The following is a 12,255-nucleotide window of genomic DNA, read 5'->3' as shown; positions in this document are numbered from 1 at the left end:
ACATAGCCAGAGAGGCCAGAGAAGGGGTTTAGAAGTTCAGGCAGCCCTGTAACTGACAGCTAACTATGCAATCCTCCATGTTGCCAACTTCCCTGATTTCGTCATGAGTCTCATAATAATTGTGTTCCTTAAAGCTCCACCTCCTGGAGTCAAGTGGATAGGTGATGATTTCAGCCTTCATTTTTAAAGAAAAAGTAAGTTTCTAGCCCTCATGACTGTGGAGAAAGCTTTAAAATGTGACCCCAGTGCACTCTAAAGGCTCACAAAGGAGAAGGCAAATAAAAAGAGCCCCAAATCTATTACTTTTACATAATTCTCATGATTTTAAAGGCCACCCCGTGATTTTTGGTGACCCCGACTCATGGTTTTTGAACATTTGGGTTTGGCCATACTAAATCCTTGAAGTGAATAGAGGTTCTGTCATTCACTTCCATAGGAGCAGAGCTACGTCAGTGATGAGCTTTTAAAAACCTCTCTCCTCCGTTTCTAGGACAGCGAGATGCACTAGAGATAGTATGGACTCCCTTTCTATCCTCATCACAATACCTGTGTTCCTTGCATGAATGATGCAGGTCTCCAACACAAAAGCTTTTTTTTTTTTTTGCCCTGGGACAGTGTGGGGAGGGGAATCTTAAAAAATCATAGCAAGATTACAATCAAAATGGAGGTCTAACATTAAGTGCCAGACTGAAGTCAGTTTCATCTGGAGCCATTGTCTAGCCTTCCTAAGTCTATTAACTGAAACCTGCATAAGCGTACAGTAAACATCCAAATAGTTCTACAGAAACTCCTGTGAGTAAATGGTCCCTCATGGGAGTAAGAGAGTTTCCATCTGACCCAAGGAATACATCTTTTTTTTTTTTATCATCATTTAGAGATGACTGTACACACACATTTAGTAAGCCAGATGTAGTCGATAGGCAGAGTGCGGGCCAAGTCTGGACAGCCTTATGCTTTTCAACAGACCCTGAAATCTTTTCATTTACTTACTCATTTTTCATTACTGTCTCTGGAGTCTGGACCTTGACTATACCTTGACCAAGAAATTTGGACCTTGACAAAAAATAATTGGCTACCCCTGTAAAGTATGCCTTTAATTTATATTCAGTGGCAAAACCTGCAATAATTATGTGAGCTACACCGCTACCTCGATATAACGCCACCCGATATAACACGAATTTGGATATAACGTGGTAAAGCAGCGCTCCGGGGGGGCGGGGCTGCGCACTCCGGTGGATCAAAGCAAATTCAACACAACACGGTTTCACTTATAACGCGGTAAGATTTTTTGGCTCCCAAGGACAGCGTTATATCGAGGTAGAGGTGTACTTAGTAATTATAAATACATTAAAAGAATTTTCCTCTCTTGTATTATATAGCCCTTTTGAAAATAAGAATTCAGACACTAAGGACAGCATTTCTGAGCAGTTTTGTTTCATTACCCAGATAAATGTAAAATAATCTTCTGCTTGAAAATATCTGTTTTTTCTCAGTTGACTAAGTGTGTGTTTTTAATAAAAATGGATCATAGACTCGTAGGACTGGAAGGGACCTTGAGAGGTCATCTAGTTCAGTCCCCTGCACACGACAGGACTAAGTAATATCTAAGTATTTAAAAGGATGACCCCTTTTAAGAAAAGTATAACTCTAAAACGAGGTATGACCCCTGGAAATACATTCTACTGATCATCCATTGCTCACACAGTATTACCTTGCCTCATTGTGCAAAATTTGGAGTTCAGCTTCTGGAATGACCTCGCAATTTTTCCCTTTTGGCGGTTTTACTGTATTGCAAGTCAATTGTTGTCAATTCAGAATTACTATTCCTAACATACATGTTTGATTAGCAAAATACATGTAGTTCTTTTTAAAGGCTTACATGGATTCATTTGATACTAATATAGTAGGGGTTCATCTCCCACAGAGCAATGACAAAAGTCACAGGTCAGCAGATTACTACATCCCCTTCACATTTTGGGAACTAGAATTTTTAGTCATTAACAGATATACTAATTTTATAGGTTTTCCTTGAGAAGGAGCAAACTATGGAACTTGCAGAACATGGGGAATCAATACATAGGAAATATACTACTCTAAAGCAGTATGCTAAAAATGAAGTACTGATCTACAAATTAACAATATTACCGTGTGTTTAACCCTTACTCAGACTAATAAAACTTCTCACAAAAGCAAGGCTTATGGAATAGACCATAGAACAGCTTTATGTCTGGCCTGACCCAATATCTGTTGAAAGAAACAGAAGTCCTTCCATTGGCTTTGGCTGCGGCCCTTAAAACAAAATTAACCAAACATTCACAAAATAGACTTAGACTCATTTTTCTCTCATGCCTTTCTACTGAAGGAACGCCTAAATACTATATTCATGGACACAAATGTGAAGCATCTGCAGAAAATACTACCAGTATATACATATACACACACCGTCACACACACGCATATACACAAATATATTTATTATCAATCCAGTCTACATTATTGTATTATGTAAGTGCAGTTATGCATATGCTGCAAAATAATTGCATTTGATTTACTATACCTCCAAATTTTATAGCAATTTTTAAAGCTAATCTTATTTAGACTAAATTTAATATCAATAGGTTATAACATTGTCACAAATTATTTTAAATTAATCCCAGACATAACCTCATTTTTGTGTTTTATTTCAGAATTCTCACATCTATGCACAGAGTATAAGCTAATCAGTCCATTTAATCAGTAGCACTGACTTTAGGAAAGACTAGCACAGAACATTCATTGAAAATGTCTCATTTTTCATCCAGATTTGCAGCCTAATCTTATCTTTACTGAACCAATACATAAAATTCCAGGGAAATTTTGCCTACACATTGACTGCAGGATCAGAGCAGGAAGGTTGGGATTCAATGAGTTTATAGTCATTACACCTGGTGTTACATATTACTAAACAATAGAGCTGGCCAAAAAGAATTTGACAGAACGGTTTTCCATTGAAAAATACAGTTGTGTCAAAATTAACATGTTTTGGGTGCACATCTTTTCAATGTGATTTTCAAAGGGAAAAGGTTAAAATGAATAATTTTGACTTCCTCCTTTCGTTTTTTTCATTTCATTTTGATTTATGTTAAAATATTAAAAAAATTTATTGTAATTATTTGATAAGCCAAAATGAAGTGCATTTAAACAAAGTAGAAATGACAGATTTTACCTTATAAAAATAAAATGATTTGAAAGAAAACAGTGAAATATTTTGATGCTCCTGAATTGAAATTTAATCAGAATTTTTGCTTTGCCAGAAATATTAAAATTGTGAATTTTTGTTCCAATTTAGAAAAAAATATGGAATGTTGAAATTTCCCAACCAGCACTACTAAAAAAAAGCATAAAACAATGTTATAAAACAGAAGAAAAATACTGATGGACTGTTTTAGACATTAATTCAAAGGATGAGTGAATCATTTTACATACATTTAAACCCACTCAAATCTTTTCCTAAAACTAATACCAAATCCAGACAGAATCTCTTTGTTGGCTCAGAAAAATGTGGGAAATTTTTCCTTAAGATTTCAAGTTTTGTATTTATTGCTAAGCATATTTTTCTTGGTCAGGAAGATACACAGAGTAACATGACCAAGGCTTGTCTTGCTTAGTTTCTAATTCAGCCACAAGAAGAAACACCAGACATCCCTAGAGAAAGCCTGCTCATGAGAGATTTCAAGTTCTACAGACCAGACAAGGTTCTTCTGATAGTTTGTATAAGTGTCCAGGCATCTTGGAAGGGACCTCAGGAGCAGGGCCGGCTCTAGACCCCAGCGTGCCAAGCACGCGCTTGGGGCAGCGTCCCGCGGGAGGGCGGCAGGCGGCTCCGGTGGACCTCCCGCAGGCATGCCTGCGGAGGGTCTGCTGGTCCCACAGCTCCGGTGGAGCATCCGCAGGCCACGGAGCCAGAGTGCCCCCCGCAGCGTGCCACCGTGCTTGGGGCGGTGCAAATCCTAGAGCCGCCCCTGCTCAGGAGTTCATCTAGTCCAACCCCCTGCTCAAAGCAGGACCAATCCCCAGACAGATTTTTACCCCAGTTTCCTAAATGGCCCCCTCAAGGATTGAACTCACAACCCTGGGTTTAGCAGGCCAATGCTCAAACCACTGAGCTATCCCTCATGTGCGCTAACTTTTTTATCCATTAGAGAGTCAGCCAACATTAATCAACTCCCAGAAATTCCCAGTACAGCAGTGCCATCACCATTAAAGTGAATAATTTCTGCACTAAGGGGAAAGCTTATCCCCACACAATAAATCCAAGTAGTTGAACTTGACTGAGAAGATCCCAGCAGAGCTGGTGTGAAATCTTTCCTCAGCTAGATCATGGAGTAACAGCAGAGAACTATATTTTCTACTTCAGACCCAGGACACCAAAAGTGCCCACTGCATGTGCGCCTCCCACTTACCCTTCTAAAGGGTGTAATGACTGATGGCTCCACATTGCTCCAACTTCAAAATTGACCTATGTGCTGCAGCACATAGTGAATGGAAGGTCTGACTCTCAAATGAACAATCAAAGCCCTACCCGTCAGTCAGTCGATGGAGCTAGAATGATTCCCCTTGACATCACCCTGTAGGGGCATCTGCTTCAACTAACTTTGTTGTTGTTGATTAAAATGAACACGTCATAATAGTTATCTCAGCACAGGACACCTCCTGAGCCATGAATGACTGGGCCATTAACTCTACCTGACAATTAAATCTCCAGAAAACTACATAGGCTTTGGGCTTGTATTTCTCAGTTTCCAACAACCAGGAATACTTATGTGCTCTTCGTGGAAAACAACAGTATAGTCTAGCCACAAAACACGTCAATACTGTATGTGCAGAACAGCCAAATTGTGACATATCTCTCAATGTAGAAAAGTTTTCTTTACAATGAAAGTTGGCTGAAAATTCCTTTATAAATATCTAGTCTTTTTTATTTATATAAATATTGTGTGCATCTGTGTATATTTATTTATTAGGGGTCAGTGTGTCCTCGATGAATCATTGTTCCAGGTTGGAAAGCTTGATCTTTCTAATAACCAATTCATTGACCTGTTGAAAAATGCTTTGTGTAATATAGTATTGCCATAGAACTGATGTTTGTCTCTGTCATTACATATTGCATTCAATCAATTTACAAATGTCGCTGTGTTCCTCTTATGCTAGCACTCTTTATAGCATCCCAAACAGAAATCCAAAAATCAATACCTTGTCTGCTGAAAACAATAGGACATAACAAATGAATAATTTTATTTACAATAAAATCCTAGCCCCCAAATGGATTCTACCAATGTTCAAATTCATTTGTCATGCTTAACACAAGATGAAAGCAAGAACATAGTATAAGGCAAAGAAAAAGGCACAGTGATAAAAAAACAGTTTAAAATTATTGAGGACATGAGCAGAAGACATGCAAAGCTGTTTTACCATCAGTATAACACTTCAGTGAAAATGGCAGTATCTCCTCAAAATATTTCTATCAGCACAAGCATGCAACAGGAAGCACCTTCCCCTGCTAATGAGCTGATGGATTTAATTAAAGAAGAAATTCTGCTGTGCTCCACTAAACTACGGCATCAGTATGAGTCGGAAGCTTCAGGGTTTCAGTTTTCACATAAATTCAGAACTGAGAGAGGATGGATTGCAAACCTGGAATACAGGCCTGAGCTGGGCAGCAGACCACAGTGGCTATAAGGTAAAGAAGGCTAAGAGCACTACAGAAAAGCCCTGCTCAGAGGCTCACTTTAGCTGTTCTCTTTGCTTCCTCCTTCCAGCGCTCTAGTTCGGTCTTTCAATCATTTCATAAAAATAAGGAAAATCATACACAGTACACTTAAAAAAAATAAAACTAACCCTGGTGTGCATGGTTTGCATAATCTAGTTCATGCCAGAGCCGCCCAGAGGATTCAGGGGGCCTGGGGCAAAGTGGGGGAGCTGCAGCGCTTGTACTCACCTGGCAGCGGTTCGAGTCTTTGGCAGCATTTCGGTGGCGGGGGGCTCTTCAGTCGCTCCACATCTTCAGCAGCACTGAAGGGCCCCCCACTGCTGAAATGCTGCCAAAGACCCAGACTACCGCTGGGCCGGGGCCCGGGGCAAATTGCCCCCACTTGCCCCCCACCTTTGGGCGGCCCTGGTTCATGCCAGCAGCATTCATAGTGCCAGGCTCTACTCTTATGGGGTCCTGCTCACTTTGACCACTTACTGCTTGTGGTTTATTCCCTTCATTTTAAGAACATTCCAATGCTCTTCTTGAGGTTGGACGTCCACCCAAAGTGCTGTGTGTCTTTGGAGCAGCAAAACCACGGCCTTGCCTTCACTTCACCTCCCCCCGCCCCTTACCACAGGCCACACCCCTTTCCACAGCTAGTGATGGTGGGGGTGCTAACCTGGAGCAGGGCATCCACTCTTAACGAGAACGTGGCTGGCTCCTGTGCAGGCTTGCAGCGGGGAGTGCTCCTCAACAATAACCCCCCACACCGTAGGCTAAGCTTCAAAGGTCAACTGAGTGCATTGTTGGCACATAAGCACCAAGCTGTATAAACTTCCCAAGCTATTATTGCAACAAAAAGTTATATATATTAGAAACAATTAAGTCTCCCAAAGGAAGAACCCCAAAAGAGCAATTGTTGCAGCCCATCTCTTCCCTTAGAGTCTGGTTCTCCTGCATCTGCTGCACTGATTTAGGAATACTCCCCTCTGAAACTCAGGACCTGGATTTCTAAGGGGCTCCCTACTGCATGAGATTTCTCACACAAGGCTTGCACATCTCTCTCCATCCTCACCCAACTCTCAGAAAAGACAAGGTTCCTAGTACCAGACTGTGCCCAATATTAACATCCCAGTCAATTTTCTGATCTAACAAAAGGTCTTACTAATACAGAATCTACAGTGTCCACGACAGATGTGGAATGTGCCTGACTGCTCAAGGTGGGGGCGGGAAGGGAAAGGGTGAATGGGCTTCTTGCACTCTCGTACCCAGATGCAGAAATAGAGCATCTCGAGGTCTGCCAGTGCTCTCTTCTTGTGCTCCGGGTTCTCCAAGGAGCATGGTGACAGTCCTCCCCACCTTTGCCCTGGCCCCATGTTTTGGGGAGAACATATAGCACCCTTTGAAACAGTACAGAGCCACTTGCACACCACCCATGTGTAGCCCACGCTGATACTCTGAGTTCGTCTCCCTCTATTGGCTGGGCCACACGGCGGTTTATGAGACAAGCTAATGAACCTAGATCTTGTAGCTCAGGCAACCGAGGGTCATAATTCTGGATCCACATATCCCAGATTTGATTCCTGATGATGATGATCAAATCCCCCCCAGGTGATCATGTTACAAATAAACTCACACCCCTGAAGTAACTGGAGCCTAATCTTGATACATGCTGAGAAGACCAATGAGGCAGAATCCCTTCAGGAGATGGAGGGCAGCCCCATGTCACCCCCAAATACATACACACACACACACACACACACACACACACACACACACACACACCTTTGTTCCTGTTAGCCCTGCTGAGGCAGCACATTTCTGGGTGCTTGAACTGGGTTACAGTCTGGCTCACACCTCATCAACTGAGTTGTTAGCTAAATTCCAGTTCCAGAGGCCTTATTACTGGTGGTGTGGGAGCCAGAAAGAACAGGTTGACTTTGCAGGGCTGGCAATTAGGAAAAAGCAGCATTTTCAGTTGTAAACTGAGCAAATGCACTATAGAGCCACCGAGACAAAACCACTGAGCTCCATGATGCCATTTTTACAGAAGCACTTTTCAGACTATAACTGTACTTTGAGAACGATTACAGCAGATTCAAGACTCCCACCCTACATTCCTTTTAAAGATGGAATTTCACCCTTACAAGTTAATTAAAGCCACCACCTGGAGTGAGCTGGCTTTCATACTGATTTCCTTTGTCTCGCTAATTCATAAGCATTAATATTTTATTTTCTACTGAAAAAACAGAAATGAAAAGGAATGTCTAAGTGTGCCAAAGACAAGGCAGATAAAATTATTGCAATAAAGCACAGGAAATACACTTGTTACTGCCAGGTCTTTAAACGGATGCTGCATTATACAGGCATTTTACAGGCATACAACTGCAAATTGCTCTATTTTACATACTGTATTCTCTCCTTAGCATCATGATCTTTTCCATTTTGTTCTTATTATAATGAGGGAGAGAAAGGGCTGGGTTTTTGTTTTTATTATCCGAACATTTGTTCAACTGAAAACAAAGACCACATTATACATTACACCACATGAGCTATTAAAACAATGTGCCAGTATCAAATGTGCTGCAAAACTCATTATGGGACAACAAAACTAAACCTGTGCACGTAAATGTATTTATCAAACGAGAGCAGTAACTATAAAGCTAAAGTTTATAGACCTTTAATTACTGAAGAAGGAAAGAAGCTTGTAATAATTAAGTTTTATAGGCTCCTTAAACCTTTACTCCTTGCTCCCAACAAAACTTTAAAAACAAACATTTCCATCTGAAGCACCTTTTTATATTTAACAATCAAATTTACCCATTCAATGTACTAATTGACAAAGTCATTAATTGTTTTAAAACTTCCACATACAGTAGCTATAAATTTTAATTACAATCAGACCTGGATATTCCATACAGTATTGTATTGTCTAGGTACTTGCAAGATCCAAGTCTCCAAGAGTGATTGTATCGATAATATTTTCATTTGATTGCTTTGAAAATAGGACTGAAAATAGGATTAAATGAATCAGATACAGGGTACGTAGAGTGCAATAGACCTAACAACAGATCGTTACAGCCCCTTTTCTGGTTCCTCCTGGACCACCTTTTACGTTTTTGGCTGCACTTCTCCCCCCACCTCCTTATATACGCACACCCTATCCGTGGCCCCACAAACTCACAGGACCTCCTGTTCAACTTCCTCCTAGCGATGGCTGAGGTGGCCATCTAGAACACCAGGGAGACGATGTTGGCTGAGAGGGCCTCTGTGACTGTGGGGACTATTTCCAATTCTCCCTCCATTCACATATCTGGGCAGAGTTCCTCTGGGCGACATCAGCTGGCTCCACTGACACCTTCAAGCAGCAGTGGGTGCTGTCCGGGGTTCTCTGCTCAGTGTCCCCTGTGGGTTCCATATTTTGGCCCTTAGACCTTCACACCCAGCCTGGTTATTTTTTCCATTGTCCCCCATTTTGGGGCTATGTGTTTTCGGGCTCTGTGGATCCTCCCTATAGGCTGGGGGAGGATCCTTTAGCCATGGGCGGGCTTGTGCCCGCCCACCTCCCCGGAACCAAATAGAACAGATTGTTTCAAAAACTCAACTTCTCATTCAATACTTTAAAAATAGCTTATACACTGGTCACTTAGGGACGTGACATTTTTATAAACTCTTCTAAGGGTATGTCTACACTAGAAATGCTGCAGCTTCACTGCTGTAGTGTAGATAGTTATTACAGTGATGGAAGATGTTCTTCTGTCACTGTAATAAATCCACCTCTCCGTCTCTACACCAGGGCTTAGGTCGACTCATTGGGCATGACATTTTTCACAGCCCTGAGAAATGTAGTTAAACTGACCTAACTTTGTAATATTTTTGGCATAAAATCTTAACCAAAGATCTCAATTCTGTAACAAATACCTGGCACTCAAAAAAGGCATATTAGGACGGTTATTTGAAAGGGAGCTGTGCACAGGGGATTTTGTATCTTCTGCTTAGTAAGAAGTAATACAGGAGGGACAGAAAGCTTTTGATGAAAATCAGTGATTGTAAGAATGCCATCAAACCCCCCAAACAGGACTGGAATACTTTTGACAATTCAAAAAGTTGATTTGTGTGTCTATACTCCACCCAATATTTACACTTAGATGGGATTTTAAAAAATGCAAAGCACTGCCTAACTCTTCCCCCATATGGCTTTGACTATTGAATTCCATGGGAGAAGACCAGACCCACACTGAACACTTTTGAAAATCCTACCCTGGACTTCCACTGAAATTAGTGGGAGTTACACACAAACACAGGGCCAGGCACAGATGGCCGACTGCCTCCTATGGGGGCCCCAGAGTAGAGGCACTTAGCAGGAGCAGGCTCAAGGGAACTTCCAGAGTCTGTGATACACCACCACAATTCCTACTACGTATTTGAATAGATAGATGGGTCTTGTTTTCAACGATGGGTCTAATTTTTTGTCAGGAAATGTATCTGATTAAACAGGTGGTTTGCTTAGTCCATTTCTACACAGAGTCACAGAAGCAAGTAAATTTTGCTTTAAAGTGACCTGTCTTTAAAATAGTCATCTGAACAACTTGTACCACCATTTGACAAATACGGTACATTTAACTCCAAGAAAACACATTGAAATTGCTCTGAAAAGCATTTACTTACATCTCTGAAGAGCATTTACTTACATCTAAAAATACGTGGCAGCATTAACAAGGAAATAGCCTGTTTTTTTCAGCATAATATGAAATGTAAACAGAAGTACCTCATAGACTTAAAAATCCTTTTAGAAGCACCTGTTTATTTATACATCTTCAGTGGTGAAAAGGTCAGTAGAAAATTCACCTCTAAGGTCACAGTTGCTAAGCAACCATTTTCAGAAGTTCTGCAACACTGATCAAGCATATTACATCCCACTGACTGGTTTCAGAATAAATATGAGTAACATCTTACCTGATCTTCAGAGTGAGCGGAGTTCTCCTTCTCCTTAGGAGACTGAGTATCTACAGCCCATGAGTGTTCACTTCAGAAGCTTTTATGAAAAGGATACGCCCAGGGACCACTGGCTTCCTGTTTACAAGCGCGAAGGACAGTTCGGTCTTCAGAAACACAAACGAGGGCTTGATGAGGTGTTGTCCAAATCGGAACGACATGATCAATCCCAATACTCAGGATCTATCAGAGACAATAATGGAGATGATGGGGGCATCCACAATATATACAGAGTGATCATATGAATAAGATCGTAACAATTTGGGAGGAGGAGTGTGTGTGGGAGGGTCGGGTGGGAAATGAGTGAAGCCCATTTGGCTCACCAAGGCTCCTTGCACTTTTAGCACTTCCCCCCATCCCTGTCCCCCGGCCCCATTTGGCATCTATTTGGTTACCAAAGGACTTTTGTGTTCTCTATCTCATCAAGATTTCCATAAACATACTATTCTCTGTCTGGAAACGGCTGTTCGATGTTCCAAATTTACTGATTATTATTGTTAATTTCCATTTTTAACCAGTTGTGTATCATGAGCTCGGCACAGCTCCAGAAGACAGGACTGAGTGTTGACAATATTTCTGTCCATTTTTCATAGGGTTCATTTATTTGTACAGAATAAGCTTGGGAAAGCATAAACAGTATCTCGCTGAACCTTGAATCACAATTCATGTTAATACATACAATGATTAATAGAACAGAGTAATAATATATTCCAGATCAGAAAAAGCAGAAGTTACTCAGTAGAACAAATATAGCCAGAATGAAGTAATAAAAAAAATAACTATTTACACTTAGTCCAACCTCTGATGGCAGATGGAAAGAAAATCTAAAGAAAAAATGTGAGAGGAATCTGCAAGATTTTGCAGGATTGGTGTTGGTATTCAGCCAGTAGGACTAACAGACACTCACTTCCATTTACTCTAATCTGCCATCAGCGTTTCTTCTTAGGGCTTGTTTACATAGTACCTAAGTCCGCACCAGCTGGGTTGTAAATTCTACTGTGTAGAAATGTGACATGCATGAACTGGATCATGTGGACTAAAAGATCCCTAGTGCACATAGCATAGTACTGTTTGAAATGGGAATATATTAATGCGCACTAGAGAACTTTTAGTGCACACTAGCAGGGCCCACACAGGTCAGTTAGTGTGTGACATGCTGGTGCTCATTAGAACTTACACCCCAGGTGATGCAGACTAACTCACACAGCCCTGGGAGGCTTCCGTCTATGACTCCAAGTTTGGGTGGGATTTCTAGGTATTTTATCCAATCAGAGTTAATAGAGTAGCTACGGGGTAAAACATGAAGTAATAAAGGGCCTGGGCAAGGAATACATTATGTGAGCCATACCTTGTGACACAATATTTAAAACAAATCCCAAGCACTATAATATGACATCAGAGCAATAACCATAGCAATTTCATGTAGGAAATATTAACACAACCGGTGATTATATTTTCAGGTAATACACATCCAGATACACTAGAGAGTATCCTGGTAGGTCTCTGTAACTATTGGTTTAGTCCTTTTC

General features: G+C 41.0%; 1 protein-coding gene and 1 long non-coding RNA gene across 42 annotated transcripts in view; both read right to left on the bottom strand.

Moving 5' to 3' along the window:
* The window catches only part of LOC120368949, a 279,418-nt gene extending 268,699 nt beyond the window's left edge, over positions 1 to 10,719 (bottom strand). The window contains exon 1 of the long non-coding RNA XR_005582860.1: positions 10,688 to 10,719. This is a non-coding gene — a long non-coding RNA (uncharacterized LOC120368949). The remainder of the gene's footprint in view (positions 1 to 10,687) is intronic.
* FHIT (fragile histidine triad diadenosine triphosphatase) overlaps positions 1 to 12,255 on the bottom strand; it is a 997,853-nt gene that overhangs the window by 597,701 nt on the left and 387,897 nt on the right. For all 41 annotated transcript variants that reach the window (XM_039481728.1, XM_039481723.1, XM_039481722.1 and 38 more), the window contains one exon: positions 10,785 to 10,909. In XM_039481728.1, coding sequence (XP_039337662.1) covers positions 10,785 to 10,887 — 103 coding nt within the window. In that variant the 5' untranslated portion in view covers positions 10,888 to 10,909. The remainder of the gene's footprint in view (positions 1 to 10,784; positions 10,910 to 12,255) is intronic.

The sequence above is a fragment of the Mauremys reevesii genome, linkage group 7 (assembly GCF_016161935.1).
Source record: "Mauremys reevesii isolate NIE-2019 linkage group 7, ASM1616193v1, whole genome shotgun sequence".
In the NCBI taxonomy this organism is placed as follows: Eukaryota; Metazoa; Chordata; order Testudines; family Geoemydidae; genus Mauremys; species Mauremys reevesii.
This window is presented reverse-complemented; position numbering and strand designations above follow the sequence as displayed.